The sequence below is a fragment of the Lissotriton vulgaris genome, chromosome 6, assembly GCF_964263255.1.
Source record: "Lissotriton vulgaris chromosome 6, aLisVul1.2, whole genome shotgun sequence".
NCBI lineage: Eukaryota > Metazoa > Chordata > Amphibia > Caudata > Salamandridae > Lissotriton > Lissotriton vulgaris.
Window position 1 is genome coordinate 1,778,576,415 of NC_141694.1, and position 20,354 is coordinate 1,778,596,768.

At 43.9% G+C, this 20,354-nt stretch overlaps 1 protein-coding gene across 1 annotated transcript in view; it reads left to right on the forward strand.

The window, feature by feature from the left end:
* Window positions 1-20,354, forward strand: part of LOC147709470 (L-gulonolactone oxidase-like) — a 722,418-nt gene that overhangs the window by 471,852 nt on the left and 230,212 nt on the right. The window contains exon 7 of the mRNA XM_086928034.1: window positions 20,126-20,233. Within this exon, the coding sequence (XP_086784160.1) occupies window positions 20,126-20,233 (108 nt within the window). The remainder of the gene's footprint in view (window positions 1-20,125; window positions 20,234-20,354) is intronic.

Here is a 20,354-nt window from a genome sequence, read left to right on the forward strand (position 1 = left end):
CACCTCCCTTAGACCTGAACCAGTGATTGGAATCAAGCCTCCCTGCCCTGGGAAGCGCCCATTGTAAATGCCTAAAAGCAATTACGTTGTGCAGTGTGCATTATAAAATTAAATAAACAAACATACCACAGAGCCAGGAGTCCTTCGACTTGCTTGCTGGCCCCAGTTGCATTTCCACAAGTAGTTTTGGGCTGTAGGAGTCACTGCCACCTAGTAAGGGTCCTCTGTATAGCTCTGCCTGTCCTCTTTCTGATCACTGGCATCATTTACGATTAACTCCGGGCCGGACTGGGAACTGGGAAGTGCTCGGCCCGGGGGGGGGGGGGTAAGGGAGGGGGTTGTGGGAGTTTGGGGGGGGGGGGGGGGGGGGATGCGGCCGCGCTCTTTGCCAGGGCCGGTTTTTGGCTCATTTTGTTACAGGCCCATTTTTGCAAAAACGGCCCTGTAACAAAAACGGCCCCCAGAGGACCAAAACTGGCCCCCACCCTTGCGGCGCACCAGGGGATTGCCCGGTGCCCGCAACGGCCAGTCCGGCTCTGGCATACCCTGCTCCTCGTGGCCCATGATGTTCTAGACCTAGTTGGTGTTGTTTGGTCAGTCTAGTTGTCTTGTTGTGGACACTTGAACCTGGTTTAGGCCTTGGTGGGATGTCAATTATACCAGAGTAATCAGAGTAATTTCTGTAATTCCAAGTTACTCTTTGATACAAAATTACCGATAATAACACAATCATTCCCACTTACGTAGTTAAGAATAATTTAGACATATACTGAGATTCATCCAAAATATAACTCTCTGTCCATGAATGCTTACTTACTCAGCAGCCATTTGTCAGGGGGAGGGGGAGGCGGGTTCTACTCAGCTCGTTGCATTTAGAAAAACCTGTAGGTGAACAGCTTCTGCAGTTATATTGTCCCCTTTGTACCCTTTTACTTTGCTTTGAGTGATTATTGCTCCACAGATATCTAAGGTAGCTTTAAAGTGTCAAAAATGTACCAGTAAATATAGTTTGCAATAGTTTTATTTGGGAGTTTAGTTTGTCCAGGGACTTTTTTTGCGTTGTAGAATGCAAGCAGTCATTTAGGGGAATCCCCACATATTCTTAGGAGGCTGTTTGGGGGGGACTCACGTGCATTCACTCAATTAAGGTTAACCTGTGCCTAATTAAGGGCTGATTAGAATTGCGGTGATTCCGCATCCTCCGGGCCGGCGGAAGCCACCGCCGGCCCGGAGGATGCGGAATCACCGCAGCAGTGCCATCAAAGACCACCTGCCAGATTAGGATGGCTGGGGGGTCATCGGCGGACGGGAAAACCGTCTGCTGCTTTTCCGCCGCGGTCGCCTTCCCACCGTGGCAGAAAAGCTCTAATATGGTGGCGGTGTCTATCAGACACCGCCAGCCATAGTAGGATGGGGCAGGAAACATGCTTTTCCACTGCGGCTTTTCCGCCGTGGAAAAGCATGTGGTCATTTGAGTTTGGAGGCCCTTTGCGGGCCCCTAGGGTGTCAGGGGGTGGGGGGTGCACATGGGGGGTACCTATGGTACCCCCCTGCATTTACATACATTTTTAAATTTGCAGCGGGTGCTGCTTCAAGCAGCACCAGCCGCAAGGTTATTGATACAGGATGTGACCGCCAGGGTGGCGGTCACATCCTAATTCCTACGGAGCGACCGCCGCTGCCCCAGCGGACAGGTCCGTCTGCCATCCTAATGAGCCCCTAAGTCTGGAAATGACACGAGCGAAATCTTTGAGATGAACTATGACCTTGAATATTTGTACCAGTGCAAGAGACTTGTCTAAGGCAGGCTCCTCAACAAAGACTGCCTCGGTATTTGTAAACAATTGTGGCACATTTTATTTTGTTGGCTGAAGAGAGTTCTTATCACTGTAAGGAGTCTGCACTGAGTCTTACCATTGTTAAATATATATATGTTTTACCTTTTTTGACCATTGTTCACCCTGTTACAGAAAGACGTCTAGAAATATATTTTTATTTAGGCGTTCATTCGTTCCTAAAAGTCATACCATTATTGTGTTCTCTGTTCTACACCATTGCTTTATATCTATAAACCCCACAGTGTTGCCCCGTGAGGCAAGGCAGCTCGCTGAGACATCTGGCGATGTTTCAGGTTTCTCCTGCCCATGTGGCGAGGACCCACCTGGGACCTTTGTGATGTGTGGCCGGCTGCTTCCCCTCCATCTCCTCAGGGGAGGCCTCCCAAGAATCTTTCATGTCACTAAGAGGATGCGCCTGGGGCCTGTGCGGAAGTGATGCTGCTGTCTGCATCCCCCATCAGCGCCGCCTAAAGTGAGCGCGCTGACATACATCACAGAAACCCCCGTGCACTGGCTGCCGGCTCCCTCCACGGCCACCTTTATAAATTATCCAGCTGCTGGAAGGCATTTATGGAGCCCCCGAGAAAACATCTGCCAGCTGCATTCCGAATTTCTATCCATTGATTTTTGTTTTGATTGTTTTGTTAGAAACATAAAAAACAGAATGTAATTCATAGGATAGTGTTGCTTTCACTGGACATTTACCTGGGTGTGCTTTGACAATCAATCAATCAATGATTGGCTGGAAGGCAGAGTGATGTATTTCAAGCCTGCCAAGTGCCCCAGCATTGCTGAAGTAAAACAAGGTTACAAATGGAGGGAAGCACATCTCCAAAATGATAGGTCTTTTGAGAGGGCGTATGTAAAACTCATGTAATTTTCTCTACGGTATTTACGCAAATTACTACTAACTAAATTGAAATTACCAACAATTGTGTGAAAAAATGATCGGAACAGTCTGTTTGGATAAAAAAATCAAAAATGTAATTCTAATTGATCTTCAGTCACTTACATTCAAAACACTGAAGTCCATGTTCTGATTTTTAGTTGTATGCTAAAAATTATGTAAATGGTTTACTCCGGTAAAAAATCTACCTGAAATGTTTGTTAACCACCCACATTAAAGGAAGTGCCGCTCACATTCAAAACACTGCTGCTTGTGTTGGGATTTGCAGTTTGACACTCCAAAATTACCCGTATTGTTCATCCGGGTAAGAAATCTACCTGAAATGGTGTTTTTGTTAATAAATTCCCTGAATTATACGCCGCAAATATCTGTATAATTAATAACGCTAAATTATCATTTTAGTGTGTTTTTACCTCGTGCCAGGTTTTACGTTTAGGAGCACTGATAGTGATACTAGACTTTGGGAATTACTGTGAGCAGGAACAGAAGAGGTTCTTTCTTTGCACTTCCTAGTCCATTTTCGTGTAGCAGAAGGTGCCACAGAGGGCTGTGGGGCTCCCTGAGGAATACCCACTGCATGAATGTTCCAGAGAGGCTTGACCTCATTACTGTCTTACCTTCTGGTTACAACCGCAAATGTGTACCCGGGCCACACTGTAGGACAAATATTTTAGTACTCAGTTAACCAACATTTTGCTGCTCTGTCTGCTTTGGGACAAAATCTAAGAGAGGGACGTTGGGAAAGTGTCAACTAATTGCAGAATGAAGACATGTCCTTGTATTACATGAAATGAAATGAAATGAAAAGGGTTCTTATAAAGCGCATGGCTACCCGTAGGTTTCCAAGCGCAGTGGCAGTGACCAGAGAGGGAGCCCGCCTCTACGGGAAAAGCCAGGTCTTTAGATTTTTTCGGAACGTGAGGTGGTTGGGTTCTTTGCGGAGGCTCAGAGAGTGGGCATTCCAGAGTTTGGCAGCGTTGTAGGAAAAGAGCATGCAGTTCTCTTGGCTTTCTCCCTTTCTGTGCCCGATCAACAACTCATACGGTAAATGTTTGTGCTTTCTCGTGTATTGGCTCATGCTTGTTCTAATACTGAGGGCCCGATTCACAGAACTAACCTAAGACAAAATCCTAAACTTACTACCATTTTGGTATTCACAGAAGGCACTTACTCATTCCGGTATTCACAGAAGTTAGGACTCCTAACTTTCGGACTCCTATAAGCCTTCTGTGAATGGAGAAAGTCTTAAAATTAGGATTTTTCTAACTTTAATTTATTTTTTAATTTAATGGCATTTGTTAAGCGCCTGGTTGCACAAGGAACAGTGCGTCCCCGCGCTGACAGTCCCACTAAACATCTCTTCAGCTTAGCTCACAGAGGATGAACTCAGGAGTAGGGGAAACAGTATTGATTATGTTTTGGGGAAGAGATGGGTTTGCAGCCTCTGTCTGAACCTTGTTTCAGATGGTTCCATCCTCAATTCGATGGGTAGGTCATTCCAGTCTTTACTGGCAAGGTGTCTAAAGGACCGTCCTCCCATCCTTGCTCTGTGGATCCGCGGAACCACTAATAGCATGCTGCCCATTGACCTAAGATGGCGTGAAGGACGATAGATTGGGAGCAAATTCTGGAGATATGGAGGAGCTTTTTTGTGAGCTATACGATGGGTGATGCACATAGTTTTAAATTTAATTCGTTCCTTTATTGGGAGCCAATGCAGGGAACGTAATGCATGTTTCCCAGATGCCCTCCTGGGGAGGTTCAGGACAAGCCTGGCAGCTGCGTTCTGGACGCGTTGCAGCTGTGCTAGGCCTTTTTTGCTGAGTCCACAGAGTAGGGAGTTCCCATAGTCTAAATGGGAGGTGACCAAGGCATGTACCATTGTTTTCCTGGTGCTGGGGGGCAGTAGGTCCAGGATTTTCCTCAGGACCTTCAAAATGCCATAGCATTTACCGGCCACATTACCAACATGATTAGTGTAGGCTAGATTGGAGTCAAGAAGAATGCCAAGGTTTTTAACTGTGTCCACCGGGGCAGGGACAGATCCCAGTTCTATGGGCCACCAGGCAGATGTCCAGATGGAGGGACAGGGACCAACGATAAGAACTTCCGTCTTATTACCATTGAGGCGGAGATAGTTATGCTTCATCCACCCATCAAGTGCCACCAAGCAGGCCGAGAAATTCTCAGCATCCACAACTGGATCACGGGACAAGTTGATCACCAGTTGTGTATCGTCTGCATAGGAGACTATGTCAACACCGTATGACTCCACCAGTTTGGCAAGGGGTTCCATGTACAGATTGAATAACGTGGGGCTCAAAATTGAGCCCTGTGGAACCCCTACTAATACTAAACTGAGAAAAATCCCAATTTTAAGGCTTTTGGAATTCACAGAAAGCATTTAGGAGTCCTAAAGTTAGGAGTCCTAACTTTACTACTACTAAACTGAGAAAAATCCCAATTTTGAGACTTTCAGTATTCACAGAAGGCATTTAGGAGTTCTAAAGTTAGGACTCCTAACTTCTGTGAATACCGAAATGAGTAAGTGCCTTCTGTGAATACCAAAATGGTAGTAAGTTTAGGATTTTGTCTTAAGTTAGTTCTGTGATTCGGGCCCAGAGTATTTTCCCTGGGAAAAAGGATGTAATTGTGGTAGAAGGAGCAGATCTATAGGGATAAATCTACACCACCTACCTGAAGCAGTAGACCGTAACTCACACAGACACATTCATGGGCATGTACACATACACAGACACACTCAAACCACACTCATAGACACACACTCACCATTCCCATGTACACACACACACACAACAATGCACCCACCATGCCCATGCACACTCAACACCCACACACATTCTCACACAAAGTTGTCACCCTTACACTGGGCTAGCTACATGGTCCGGGCCTCTTTTTCGCCCTGGTCCTATGTCCTGTGTGCTTTTCCTTTGTGCTGGTACCACTACCCTACCAGGATAGTGACACAATATCCAGGGCTGGAACCAGCATCCATAATGACAGAGAATTAAGTGGTCATCGTACCACAAACATGTGGCTTAGCTGCACAGTGTACCTGCCGCAGTCACACAGCACCTTGTATGGAACCTAACACTTCCATAAATATGGCTCTGATGTTGAGGCCACTATCTACTACTCGGTGAACCTCCTTCATGGAAAGATACCATTTATTGAGATACTGTGCTTCAAAGAAGACACTCTGTATAGAGAGACGGTACACCAATTCACCTTTTAAGCCACCACCCCCCATCGATCTACAAAGAAATACAGTGGTCTTCAACATTCTCTGTAAAAAGGGATCAGAATCTCTGTTTCTGGCGGTTGTGCCGCGTGTTAAGAGAGCTCGCATTGGAGGCCCCTCCTTTGGACTGCTGGCACCACAGTTGTGGAACACCTTGCCGTTGGCACTCCGGGGAGCGACTAGTCTACTCGCATTTAGGAAAGGCCTAAAAACTTGGCTGTTTGCCCTTTAGGTTTTTTTCTGTCTTCTTCTGTTTTCTGCTTTCTATTTTGTTTCTATTACTGTGTTGTGTTATCCTGCTGTAGGTCTCATCTTTAAAAGCGCCGGGACACTCTTTTTGAGTAGCCGTGCGCTATATAAAAATAAATATAACATAACATAACATAACATAACTTATGCTCAATAAAAATCCTCCCAACTACTAATATTGTTAGTGTTGTAGCAGTGACCACATCAGATAAGTTACATTAGAGGACATGCAAGATTACCAGCAGTGAGCATCTCAATTCATCAACATGGTCGTCAGGAGTAAGGTAAAAAATGCTTCGTCAATGCAGAATGCCTCAATGGCTGTTACATAATGTAATGTCCCTGTCACTAAGGAAATAATATCAGAAATATGCAGTCTCCAACACCACATGATTCATCAACCAAATATCAGCTTTGAATATATCTTGGAAATTCAACCTTTTTTCCCGAAACATAAATTTTTGACTTGGCCATCTCTGCAGGGTCACTGGCAAACCTTTTGCCTTCAGCTCTCCTATTTTGCTGAGTTTGCCTTAAGACTCTGTGTACTTTACCACAACTGACCAGTGCTAAAGTGCTTGTGTTCTTGCCTAAAAATAGTACAATCAGTTTGCATCCAATTGCCACATGAATTGGTACTATTTGTACCAGAGCTGGTAAGTTGAATGCTAATAATGGGCCTCCAGATTGTGGCACCACTTAAGTAACCTTTTAAAACATGTCTCAGGTTTGTCATTGCAGCCTGTATGCAGTTTAAGCTGCCAATTCAACTTGGCAAAATCACGTGCTTGCCAAGTATAAGTTACCCCTAGGCCCTAAATAGCCTTTGGGCAGGGTGTGTTGTATTTAAAAATTTGGATAAGCAGTTTTGCAATTGTTTATGTCCTGGTAATGAAGAAGTCACAAATTCGTTTTTCACTCTGGTGAGACCTACCTCTCCCTTAGGATAACATTGTGTTATCTTACTACATTTAACCGCATCGCTGCGGCGGCTTTTCCCGCTGTGTGTGGCTTTTTTTCAAATTACCGCGTTACATGACGAGCTCAGCTCATCATCAGCATCGAAGGGGTTAATAAGTGATAACGTTTGATTGGGAACAAGTAGGAATGTCATTTTACACTCAAATGAATTGTAATTCAAATCCCTCTTAAATGGTAAAGTCAGATTTAAGTTACAATTCTGAAAATGGCACTTTAAGAACGTCTATAAAAAAATCGAAACATCTAGCTGACCAGTTGTGGGCTGCTAACTTTTAGGCAGACTCAGACCAAATACACTTGTCAATCGGTCTATTTCATGTAATTATTCATTTTCAAATCATTTCATTTGGTGAATTCTCTAGACAGATATCAGATTACACATAAGGGCAAACAAGTCAGTTGGTCAGATTCATTTTGCTGTTGAGCTGTAGTACTCAGAGTTATTGAGGAGCAAGGGGATGGGGTAGAATTATTTTGTTTTTATAATTACTGCCCCAATCTAGCTTTCTCCTCTATAACTCTGAGTACTACAGCATTATTCTGACCAACTGACTCATTTGCGCATATATGTATCTGATATCTGCTTAGAGAATTCACAAAATGAAATGATTTGAAAATGAATAATTACATCAAATAGACCAATTGACAAGTGTATTTGGTCTGAGTCTGCCTAAAAGTTAGCAGCCCACAACTGGTCAACTTAATGTTTTGATTATTTTATATTTACTGACCCAATCTAGCTGTTTGGTATAGGGCCCATCCCTTGCATTACTAAACTTTAAGAAAGTTGCCATTTTCATGTCCTATTTAGTGCCTGCAGCCTGTTTCCTCAGTCACATGACTAGGTGTAGCTGGCTGTTGGCCTTTGTGTATTCCTCCCGGACAGTATCAAAATCGAGAGACTGTGGGTTGGCAGGATGGGCTATTCTTACTTGATGAGGGGGCGTAGCTCTCACCTGTCACCCTTGCATTTCAAAGACACTGCCTTAGCTCACACACAAATAATTCACAATAGCCTATTGTGACTGCAGACAAAGTGGAATCAGGGCAGGGAGGCAGGAAATTCCAAACACCTCTGTGGTGGGAAAACTCCAGAAGCTTCTCCCATTTCAAAGCTATCACCGGGTATAAAGGTAGGACCCTTAGCCCCACTTTTCAATTCTCTTCTGGACCTGTGGAAGACTCCGAAGAAGGCCTGCTCGCAGGCTTGCTGCTGGAAGGACTGGCCTGTTTCTGTGCTGCCCTGATACCCTATAGCGTGTGGTAGGAAGACTGTACCTGCTTCTTGAACCAGCAGAGTGACTACAGGGCTTGATGGCTGGGCTCCTGTTCTGACCTGCAGGAGCATAGCAACCTCCAGACACCTGCCGTGCATCTGCCCAGCTTTCCAGACTCAACTGGTTCTGCCTGTGCCCTGCTACTGTTGTCTGCTGGAGTGAGTACTGATCCTCAAGTGGTGCTCCTCCAGATCCTAGACCCTTGGCTGGCATCACAGTGTACTTCTCCTGGCCCTTCTGTGGGTTTCCTCAGAACCGATGCAGTGCAACTCAACTCAATGCAGTGTGATGCAGAACCTTCCATTGCAGCGCTTGCAGTTCCTCATCAAAACTAACTCAATGCAATGTAACTTTATGGAGGACCTTGCATTGCAGCCCAGACAGCTCCTCCTCGGTACCCGACGGAACAAGGTGCAGCGCGACGCAACACTGCATCAAAGACATAAGGTAAAATTCTCAGTGGCATTAACCTAGGCCCTGTCTCAGGCTTGCTGTCCATCATGGTTGGCCTGAATTTGTGAATGTGTGCTTATTATTGTTTATGTGCTGCATTCATGCTTTCCACTGGCCTCTAAGATAAGGCTGGCTGATTTTTGTGCCAAGCTACCAGAGGGGTAAACACAGGTTAATTTAGTAATTGGTTTTTGTAGTTCACCCTGACAAGAATTGTGGCTGTTGCTTGAGAAGGACTCACACCCCCTCAACCAACAACCCATTTTCTCACAATCAGCTTGTGAGTTCTGAAAATATAAACATTTTCATCTTGAAATAATGCTTTACAATTTTGCAATACATATATCAAGGCAACTAAGTAAAAGCTTCTATTTAGTAGGCTGAGCTGTACCTATGCGAGATAAACTGCAAGTAACTGGAGAGCTCCCAGTAGCCTACAAGCTTCTCATTGGGGAAGCCTGGTCTAATGCAGGTGCCATGCTAGCAAGAAGTCCTTGAGCGCCCCCAGCAGGCCAAGAATGGAAGTGCTGTATCTCTCACCTCACACATCTACTGTAGGAGCCTTATTCAAGGCACTTGCGTTTGCTGTACTATCTGCCACAAATGCTCAGTGGTACTGTACATTCCTCCTTTCATCCGACTCTCTACAGAAAATGTGCTACTAGGATGACGTGAGTATGATGCTCTGTTCATCTGTTCCCCCTAATTAAACTTTCATGTCAGTGGATTCAGTGATCTGCAAGGGAGCAGCAAAAGAGCAGAAGGATTTACATTTGTACTAAAAGTGCCCACTCAGGAGGAGTTTTAAAGATGTTCTGCCTGTGGCAAAATGTGCTTTGAGATTGTAACCTGGAGGCAGGAAGGCATTATATGGATGGCATCTGAAAAACATAAAAGGCTCATAGGTTAGTGTGCTGGTGGATTATGGAAACGTGGAAACATGTCAACATTGCTCACTTTCCTAACATCTTTGAGGACGCTGCCCTCATCACCAGCAGCGGAGTGATTTTTCAGACTTCAGTGCTGCGGTTGCATATACTGGCTGACCTAAATTTCACATTTTCTTAGAGAGAGGGTTTGACATCTGCTCTCAACATGGGGAGAGGAGACGAGGAATCTGTCTGTGATGAAAACATGTTAAAGCTGATGGTGTACTGCTGACCCCAATATTTAGGATAGAATCTCAGTTAACAGGAAGTACATTTCATACATCTCCCAATGCGGATCAGCCACTGACCTAGCACCTCCCAGAAGGCGGGCTTTTGTCTTTGAATGGACCGTGCTGCTGTTTCAGTGAGCTGGGGAAGGGAAGAAGGAGTAGAGGGAGGGTAAATACTGTACTGGAGTATGATTAGGAGCCTCAGTGGGGTCTGGAACACTGATCTGAGCCCAGCAGTCCTTCTCTGCAACCAAATGCAATATATTTATATTTGAGATTACTACAACGTTCCACTCTCCTCTGACTTTCTTCTACCATTTGAAGTACTTGTCTCTGCTGCTCCCAAAAGCGACGATGGACCAGGGGTGGCTTCTTCAATTGAGCGGAAGAGCATTTCCCCACAAGCCCCAGAGATGAAAAATAAAACGGTAATACAGTTTGTTTATTACCATTTTATTTTTCAGCAACCCATTCTGAACTAAGGGCCTCATTAAAATGTAGGTCAGAAAGCATTCCAACTGACTCCTTGTCAGAATCCTTTCAGGCTGACTAGAGTTCGGGGAGTCCGACCGACCCATAACGATGTTTCTGAACTCCTGTTGACTTCAATAGAAGCCTGTGTTCCGACTGACAACGGGCTGAAAAAGGGGTGGTTGTGAGAACTTGCACCCTGTGGCGGGCACCCCATGAGACCTGCCACACTTTGCATGGTTGTAAAGAGGGGTCCCACGAGTACCTCCAAGGGCCCCAACCAGAGGCCTCTGGGTGAAAGGGGGCCTTCTACGAGCCCCCCAAATCAGTTTCCGATATCCGTTTAATGTCAGACAGACAGACTCGGGAAGGCTTTCCGAATCCGACATCTTAATATGTCGGACGGAAACACAGTCCATAGACCTGTACGATTCTGCTCCGATCGACTCGGTGTCTCCGAATGCTGGTGGGAACCGAGTTGAAAAGACCGACGGTTACCTTTCCATCGGAATCTGTCGGTCGTAAATGTTTCAGAGTCGGTCTGAAACATAAGTACCGACACGGGTTAGGATAATCCGAATCCCGTTCAGAGCATGTCCAACCTACAACGTAATCTGCCCCTAAGTGTCAGAACGGTGCGGGGCCAATGCTGCCAAGTGGCAGCAGGGAGGTGTGTGCTTTAAAATGCGCATGTCTCTTTGACCGGCCTGCTTGAGTCGACCAGCCAGACATGCGCATTTTAAAGTTCTCTAGCTTTGCTGTTTTAGACAGCTGGATTAGAGGAAGCGCAGGCCTCCAGTGTTTTTAGGAGCAGTGGGAGAGCCTGCTCTATCCAATCATGGCACTGATTTCACGCTGGATTGGGTTGCGCAGTTTCCTCCATCGGGAGCTTCCAGGAAGGAGGATGTTGCGCTGTGAAGCTAAGTGAATCTATTTATTTATTATTTGTGCCCCACCCCCTTCGGTACCGGCCAACCACCATAGCGATGGGCCCAGCTGAACTCTGGTGACTGCAGTCTTTCTGTCATAGGCAGCTGTTAATATAGATTCCTTCACACTCATCATTGGCTGAATGTGATCACAATTAGTGGATCCAATGTCTGCACAATTATAATCCCACTCATTAAATGCAGTCTTCTTTCAGTCATGATCCAACTTGAAACAGCAGCCTTGAATAAATATTGACACCCGTGCTCCAAAATCACGTAGCAAAGATGAAGTAAGGTAGCCACGACGTTAGTGCTCGCAGGGTAAATCGTCTCCCTCTCCCTGGTTGGGAAGTAAATTACAGCAATAATCAGGGTTCAGTAGCCCCCCTAAGCCTCTGGGCCCCAGTGCCACTGTACCTGCTGCACCATTGGTATCTTTGCCCTTGGCAATAATACATCTTTAGTCTTTGTGAATATAATATCACTCTTGATTTTGTTTTCATCAGTTCTCAGTATTAAGTCCATGGTCCACCAATTGACAGATGCATACATTTGTTGTAATCATTAAAGTCCCAAGAACCAGTTGTGTATTGCACACACTCCACCCAGAGCACTGTTGTCCTTTGTCGGCCCATATCCAGCTCAGCGTACGCCATCTTATGCCTGGCAGAACTCTCACCTCCAAACATTTTCCAACATTTTACATGCTACATCAGTGGACAGTTGCCTCTCAGGACAGGAACACAGGATGGCCTGGCTGCTTTGGGAAACAAACAAAAGCAGTTGGCAACAACACTGCATCATGAACAATACAATAGAACCACCAAATCCAAATACACATGTGTCGCACAACAACCCAAAATCTAGCTCAGAGGCAAATAAAAACAAACAGAGGCAAAGCCAGTAGTTCTCCCCTCTGAGACTTATCGGCCTGGCAATGCTTTCACCCATGCTGTACAAAAGGCTGTACGGCAGCGTGACTGCTGTACAGCCGGGCTTGAAATAATATAAAACAGCAAGGATGCGGTGTCGCGTCATTTTGTAGGTGCGCGTCACCACATATGCGCATACCAACAAAATGAGGCAGGCATTTTTTTGTTTTATTTACTAATTCCAAATAGATTAGTAAATACAAGTTGTGTAAAATGCACTTTCTATATATAGTGCTAATGTGTTTTTTTATTAAAAAAAATCAAATGGGTTGTGCATGCGAAGCAGACGAGGCAACACAGGGGTGGTATGGCGGAAGAGAAGGATGTATGACACATTCACGCATGATTTTACATTGCATGCCAATATAAAGCAAGCAATATAACACGCGTGTTGAATTTACAAACCTTTGCAGACATAAATAGAACGATTCTGCTATAGTGTTACTCCTATGTTTACAGCACGTTAACATCAATTTAGCAATTTACAAAGAATTTCTGGAGTAGTCCTGAACATCTTGACCTGTCAAAGATTTCCAGGAATGATAAAAAATATATATATTTGAAAGATTTTCAAGTTCTGAAACAAGTTGCAGATTTTTGCAGGATATCCATTAATATACAACTTTCCAGATGTTGATCAACTTTTTTTTTGGATCCATCTAGGAAGTTCCACAAATTAGCCAATGGCAGTAGATTTACTCACACAGAAATGGAACCATAATTGTGGAATTTCTTTTGGTCAAGTCCATTTTCAAGGGCAACCATACACTGTTTGTGACTGCAATTGGAAATTTGCCCCGAATAGTGATATATTCCCACATAAGTTCAACTTAGCGGCACTAAAAATGGGTGATTTGGGCCCAAAGTCAACACCCTATCACAAAAGTTTGAACTGACAAGGCAATCACTGAGTGGGGTCAGTGCCCACTTCTGAAAGATATCACAGTTGTCCTATGGAAATCCAGAAGGCGTCTTTGACTCCTTCCTTCTTCAAGTGGACAACTGTGGGTGTGTATTCACAACATAACATATCAAATGGCTGACACTGCTTCACCAGTGAACTGATCTCAATCCCCTGCGGATGGTACTGGAGTAAACAGCACTGTAAGTAGTATTGAATTCAAAAAGTTGCTGCTTTGTATGCAACTTTTTAGTTTTTGCTCTGTTAAAACTAATATTTTACTATGGGTCCAGCCATCTTGATAGTCGACTCACTGACACTGTCCTAAGGAAATTATGGGTACACAGCGATACATTACAGTAGAGCTCTGAGATTCATGCCTCCACGTTCATATCTCCTCTTTTAATATCAAAATATTGGATCCAAGCGCTAAATAAAAAACAAGGTATTATAGTTTCAATCTATCATCAAGAAACAGCTCCAAAGGCAGTGATACATAGAATAATTCAGCTCTTGACCAACAAAAATTCGCCTGCGGGTGCTAGTTCTGCTACATAGCAGAGTACACTTCGAAGGCGGCATTTCACTCTATATTACGTGTATTCATTGTCAGTTCCCATTTGGGGAAAATGTTGTAGTTCCCTCTGGGGACTCCCCACACCACAACACATAAGACCTCGGAGCCCCATTCATTTGCTGCCTTGTTCACTCAGTTTATCGCCAGTTTTAAATCTATCATTTTCTGCTCTGTTTTAATGCATGTAATGCCTCACACTATGTAGACTGTAATGGCTTCTCTAGTGCTTAACACGCGATATTGATTTTTCTAAGCGCCTGTATCAATTCCCATTACAATGCTAATGTAAATCTCTGTACTTGAAATTGCCCCAGTTACAAAGCCTCTCTGACAGCCTGAAGGACATTTAGCTGCAGGGTTTGTGGATTTATATTACTGTAAGGAATTTAATCGCAGTGGAGGGCCATATAACATTATCATACAGAACTGACAATTTGATTTCTAGCTATTGAAGACCCAGAGTCTGTTATACATTGAAACACATTTTTAAATTCACACATTACCGAAACAAACTGTTAAAGGCCTCTGCCTACACCGTTCACTCAGGACCAGTTCTGAGCAAAAGTAGTTAATACTAAGAGTGTGCAGAATTTGCGTAGTCGCACTACGCAAAGCTCTGTGAAATGGTAAAAAATCCCTGCGAGCACTCAGAGTTCTGCAAACACGTAGAATTGCTTGTTCCGCCCGTTCACGATGCTTTTTTCCTTTTCGCGAATGCTGTTTGAGTGCTCAGGGGAAATATCTTGCGAACACGGATTTTGAAAGTGCGAACAAGCAAAAAATTCTGCGAAGCCGCGGATCACAGAATTTTTGGCATTTCTGCGTTCTCTGTTGAACACAAAATTACCCACATTCAGCAAGCAGAACGGAATTTACCACCCAGGCCTAGTTAATAATGAATATATTAACACCTTTGGCTTAAAGACCTGTTTCGTCTGTATTTTCATTGAATGCTTGGCTTTCATGAACTACATGTGTTCTCCTATATGTATGAGTGTATAGGGTTTTAACTTTAGACCATGACATAGAGACATGTAGTAAGGGACACGATTGCTCTATGGTCCCCTGAAATCCTCCTAAAACTGGCAAACTATTCTATGAACCATATAGGGTAGGAGAAAATTATTTGGTTGTTATTGGAGAGGAGACGGGGGCACGCTTGTTGCGACACCTGCAGGCCTGTGGGAACCTGGAGAGGGGATCGAAAGCCAAAGATCAGCAGATCCTTCCCTTCAGCATCAGTTTCCAAGATGGCGCCTTAGCAGCGATAGGGAGCGGCGAGCCTCTAAAGATGGTTGCGAGACGCGGGGCTGTGCAATGAAGACCACCCGCCCAAGATTACGGAGTGTGGCGGGAGTGGCTGCAGCATGCAAATGGACAGTATATGGGAGACTGATTTGAGAGCCATAACAATGACTCTGTAAGAAGCTGAAGGTATGGACACAATACTAGCTCTCACTAAAGAGACCCAAGACAACATCAGAAAGGCTCACATCAATTCAGTCTGTATGCGGCGGTGACAGTGGCAGTAAAGGAGCTGCTCTATTTAAGGTACAACACATTGATGTGGAGGAGAGGATAGGGTGAGTATATTGTGATGTATAATAGAGAAAAGGGAAGCAAATGAGGTGATGATAGTCAAAAAGCATGCTGAAGCAAGAAGGATTCTGTACCTGGTGCCTCACATTTGACCTGATTTGCCTGATTGACCTGATTTGCTGCGTCACCAGGAGGCTCTGGTGCACAGTGGGATGGTTTTTGATCTGACATGTGCATACCTTAATAGTACTTAACCATATTGCACACTTCAAACTGTACAATGGTAAAAGAGAAGGTTCTAAAGCAATCCCAAGCAAATAAAGTCAACAAACAGATGCCAGATAGGGGCCAGGCATTGATGCAGCCAGCACAAGCTCAAGAGACATCATCTGAATGCCGCTAGCAAGCATCTGAGTCAACTCTTAAGGATATGCTAGCATCAATAGCAGACACTAAGGGGTTGATTCGGTCTCTTGGCTGCCCGATTATGACTCGGGCAGTCTGACTGCCCTGGGGCTGCTGCCAGGGAACCGCTGTTTCCTGGAGGTGGCGCAGCAGCCAGAGGCTGAAATGCGGACGTCCCGCCAAGCATAATACGAGTTTCCTCAATGCCAGGGTTTAAATGGAGATTTTTACTCCATGTAAACCCTGCGCAGAGGGAACAAAGAGGGCCCTACAAGACCCCCTTTGTGCCTCGTGCCCTGTGCCTGCACACCTGTTCCTGCACAGCACTGACTTTCAAGTTCCCATTGCGGTGCCTGTTTTTAAAGATGCTGTGGGAATGGCAAAAAAAGCCCACCAGACACAAGTTGAACTCCTAATTTGATGGACGGCCTCACCATGGGTTTGGCGGTGCGGCGGAGGAGTGGACCCACCGCCGCACCATTAAACAGGCTCTTACTTGTCACTTGAAACCAGAATGGATTGATTTACTGTTGACTTAAACCTGGTAAGGACTGCCCTTAAAAATGTCACAGATAGAGTTACATCAGTGGAAACATCATCCAGGCAATCAGAGACACAAATGTAGTAGATGGAGAAATAAATAGAAGAGTTGTAGTAGACTACCAGGTACCTGAAGACTAGAGTGGAAGATGTAGAAAGTAAGTCCAGGAGGGATGCAAGAGGGATCCAATAATGAAGCATGATGAGATCTATTTACACATCATCTTCAGAGGATATCTGCCCAAAAACTATTGACAAGGCGAGTAACAGACTTAGCATAAAGACCTGTACTGAACTCATGCCTTCTACCAAAGTCAATGAAAAGGAACACATTGCATTTGATTCCAAATATTCTTTTTTTTAATTTTAATTAAAAGGAAGAGGAAACAGTGAAACATAAAACATAGGAGCAAGCAGCACGGAAGTTGACGTATAGAACCAAAGAGCATAACTAATAAACAAAAAGAAAAAGAAGATCTAAAAGGGAAAGATGTAAACAGAACTCAGTGGGGGGGGGGGGGATATCGCTAAAAACACACTATTTCATTGACTGTTATGCATGAGATAAAGAATAAACCAGTAGCAGTTCATAGCAGATATCAAATTTCCTAAAGATTCAATCGTTCAGCCAGTTTAACCCAAACTTTTCCCCTAACTGCTGTTTCCAAAATCCTTCACAGATATAAAGACTAAACTCCAAATTATAAATTGCCAAAAATCTTGCCCTCCTCATTTCAAAAGACGGGGGCTCTCTATTAACCCAATTAGATGCAATACATATTCGAGCCACAACAGCTGGTACAAATACAAATACAGGGGCATATTATCAAGGGATTTATCTCCGCTTTTTTGGCTTTAAAAGCCAAGAAAGCGGAGATAAAATTACCTCCCTATCAGCAACAGGGTGCTAATACGCAAATTTGCATGTTAGCACCCTTTTTCTCTACGCTTCCCCTTGCATCTCTAATGAGATGCAAAGGGGCGTTCCAGAGAAAAATAATAGGAGAAATGTTGTTAAGCGACATTTCTCCTATCATCAAGGATTTCACTAACCCTGTTTGTGATAAAAAAAAGCAGCACTAACCGCGGTTAGCACTGCTGTTTTTACACCTGGTATTTTCCTGACTTAGTCATAATATCCTATGTAAGGTGGATATCATGGCTAAGTTTGTGAGCCCCCTATCATCAAGCTAACGCCCAACTTTGAGAGATTATCGTTGGTTTTCCAGCGATAATCTCTCATTTGGCAGTTAGCGCGAGGATTTTTATCACTACTGAGATAAACCTTGCTAATAGCAAGTTATCTCAGCAATACTTTCCGGCGATGCTTAGCGTTAAAAAATGTGTTGCTAAGCATCGTTAGCTGTAAATATCGCTAAACGTTGGTAATATGCCCAACAGTCTTTCCCTTAGCAGTCGACCAGGCTCCGTCTCATCTATTATACCAAGCAGCGTCATTGAGGGTGTGAAGGTAACAGATGTGCCGATAATCTCGGTCAGCAAGTGTTCTATCCCCTCGATTAACTGTCCGAGTATAGGGCACAAAAAAACACACGAAGAATCTCCGCCTGCATACTCCCACAGCGTTTGCATTTAACATCTGCTTGCCTGCCCCATTTGGCTATCATTGCTGGGGTATAGTACAGGTTGAAAATTGTTTAGTAGTGCTGCGCTCGAAGATTTGATGAAAGTAGGATCTTTTCTGCCATGTCAATCAAGTCCTGCAGTGCTACTCACTCCCGGCTAAGTCTTACATTCCATTTTTGAGTTTGGATCTCCAAATCATCTAATTGAGCCTCCAGAAGCCAATCATATAACACCCCAATTCTGTTCTTCCTACAAATCGCTTCAATTAGAGGAATCTTTATCATCTGGCCCATAGAATTCTTCTTTCTAATCAAAAAATCCGGGACTTGTAAAAACCTTAAAAAGTCAGATTGTGAAAGCCTAAGGTTATTTTGTAATTCTGAATAGGAGCTGATTTCAGAGTCAGTAAAGAAGTCGCCTAGCCTACTTATCCCTTTTGACCTCCATCTTCTTATCAATGTACCCCAGAATACCGAGGGCAGAAATAGAGAAGCTGACGTTGGTGTCTAACTTGCTTCCAGACTTTGTAGGCGCGAAGGGTAAGCTAGTAAATTTTTAAAAAGCTTGGAAATTCACTAAAACAAGCAAAGGTTACAGAGCTGTTATTGTTAGGAAATATAATTTAAAAAACCTTAGAAATTCACTGACAAAAACAGTTTTCACGGCTGTTATAGTTAGGAAATAGAATACAAAAAAACTTAGAAATTCACTGAAGAAAACAAAGGTTACAGGAACGCTCAGAACTCACTTGTGAAAAATGAGTAAAATTCAGCAATTATATTTATCTGAGCTAACTATAACGTATTCCCCCTCAATGCACTGCTTATGACCTAACATATTACATCAACCATGACATGGTCAGTGACATCAATAATGACATCACTCATGAAATCTCAATGGCCAGATACCAGGGGATGGGGCCTCCATCCACATTTACAAAAGATGCAGGGTTCCAGAGGATGGGGTCCCTGGGGGCCAAAATTGGCCTGGGGAGGTGGGCTGCACGCTTTTCTCACTTATATTTACAGCTGTGGGCCCCGGGTGATATGATCTCCAGGGCCAAAAATGGCGTGGGGAGAGGGGCATAAACCCCAACCCTTCCCTAAAAAGAATGTGCCATGCCCCAGGGGGTGGGGTCCCAAGGCTCAAATCAGCCATGCACTGCCAATTACCCCACATTTGACATCAGTCATGACATCTTCTGTGATAACATGACTGCAACATTATACCTAAAGCTACCTAAAATCTCTACCATGCATTTGATATCTGCTAATTGTACCATAATCACCACGCCCAGGAATAGTAAATAGTGACAATGCTTATTCACATTAAGTATGAATTATTGTATTCCATAACAAAGCAATATTTTCTCTGAATAGTGTCTCACCTGTTGAAAGGGGTCATGCAGAACTTTAGAGTATGATATCATCTATGATGCAGAATGTGGTGGGTACCTTTAGGGATGTCACTATTGCTACAATCCCTGAATCAACAATGGTAGGTGGAGACAACTACCTGTCAGTCAGCACATTGCAGAACCATGTGTAAAAATACTCCTGACGCATTACTCATAGTCTTACAACATGGCTGTCAGTGAACTGAATCCAGTGCATCTGCTACATATATTAAGACTGCCAGTGACCTCCAGATACCTGACCTTTGACAGGCCAGTGTGGGGCATCTTTAAAGGTTACCACCATAGCACACACCCAAATAATCAACACCACTATTTCCTTGACATTTTTTCCCACCTCCTTTTATTTGGACCACTTTATATCAATGATCCCACATTAAGTCAATCACTATCAAACTTTTATTCTTATGTAAGTCTGTGAACCGGAGGTGTTTTATGTCCTTTACAACATAATCATATCCTTAACATACACATGGAATGCATATTTCAGATAGAAAACATTGATTTTTCACTCCTGTGGTGTTTAGGTGGTTTTATTAATTTGATATGCCAGCATGCACTGTCAATGGAAGTTTAACCAGGGGGCGGATATCACTGCAATTATTTCAAATGAATAACTGAGATAGGCTTGTTACATTTTATTCTCTGAATAATGTCAAAATTAAATGACTATGGTAACCCAAAAACCCTTATTCTGTTCACAGGTTCTTGATAATCTTGACACCCATTTACATGCCTCAGAATACTTCCGGTTCCTCTGGTTCCCGCACACTGAAAACGTCTGCGTCCTCTATCAGGATCTCACGGATAAGGTAGGATAAATCATAAATCACTGATTCCTTCCTAGATCAGCACTAACTTTTTTTCTAGCTGATGCGTAATAAAAAACGATAAGCATGAAAAAAACTGGATTAATATTGATTTTGTCTAGTG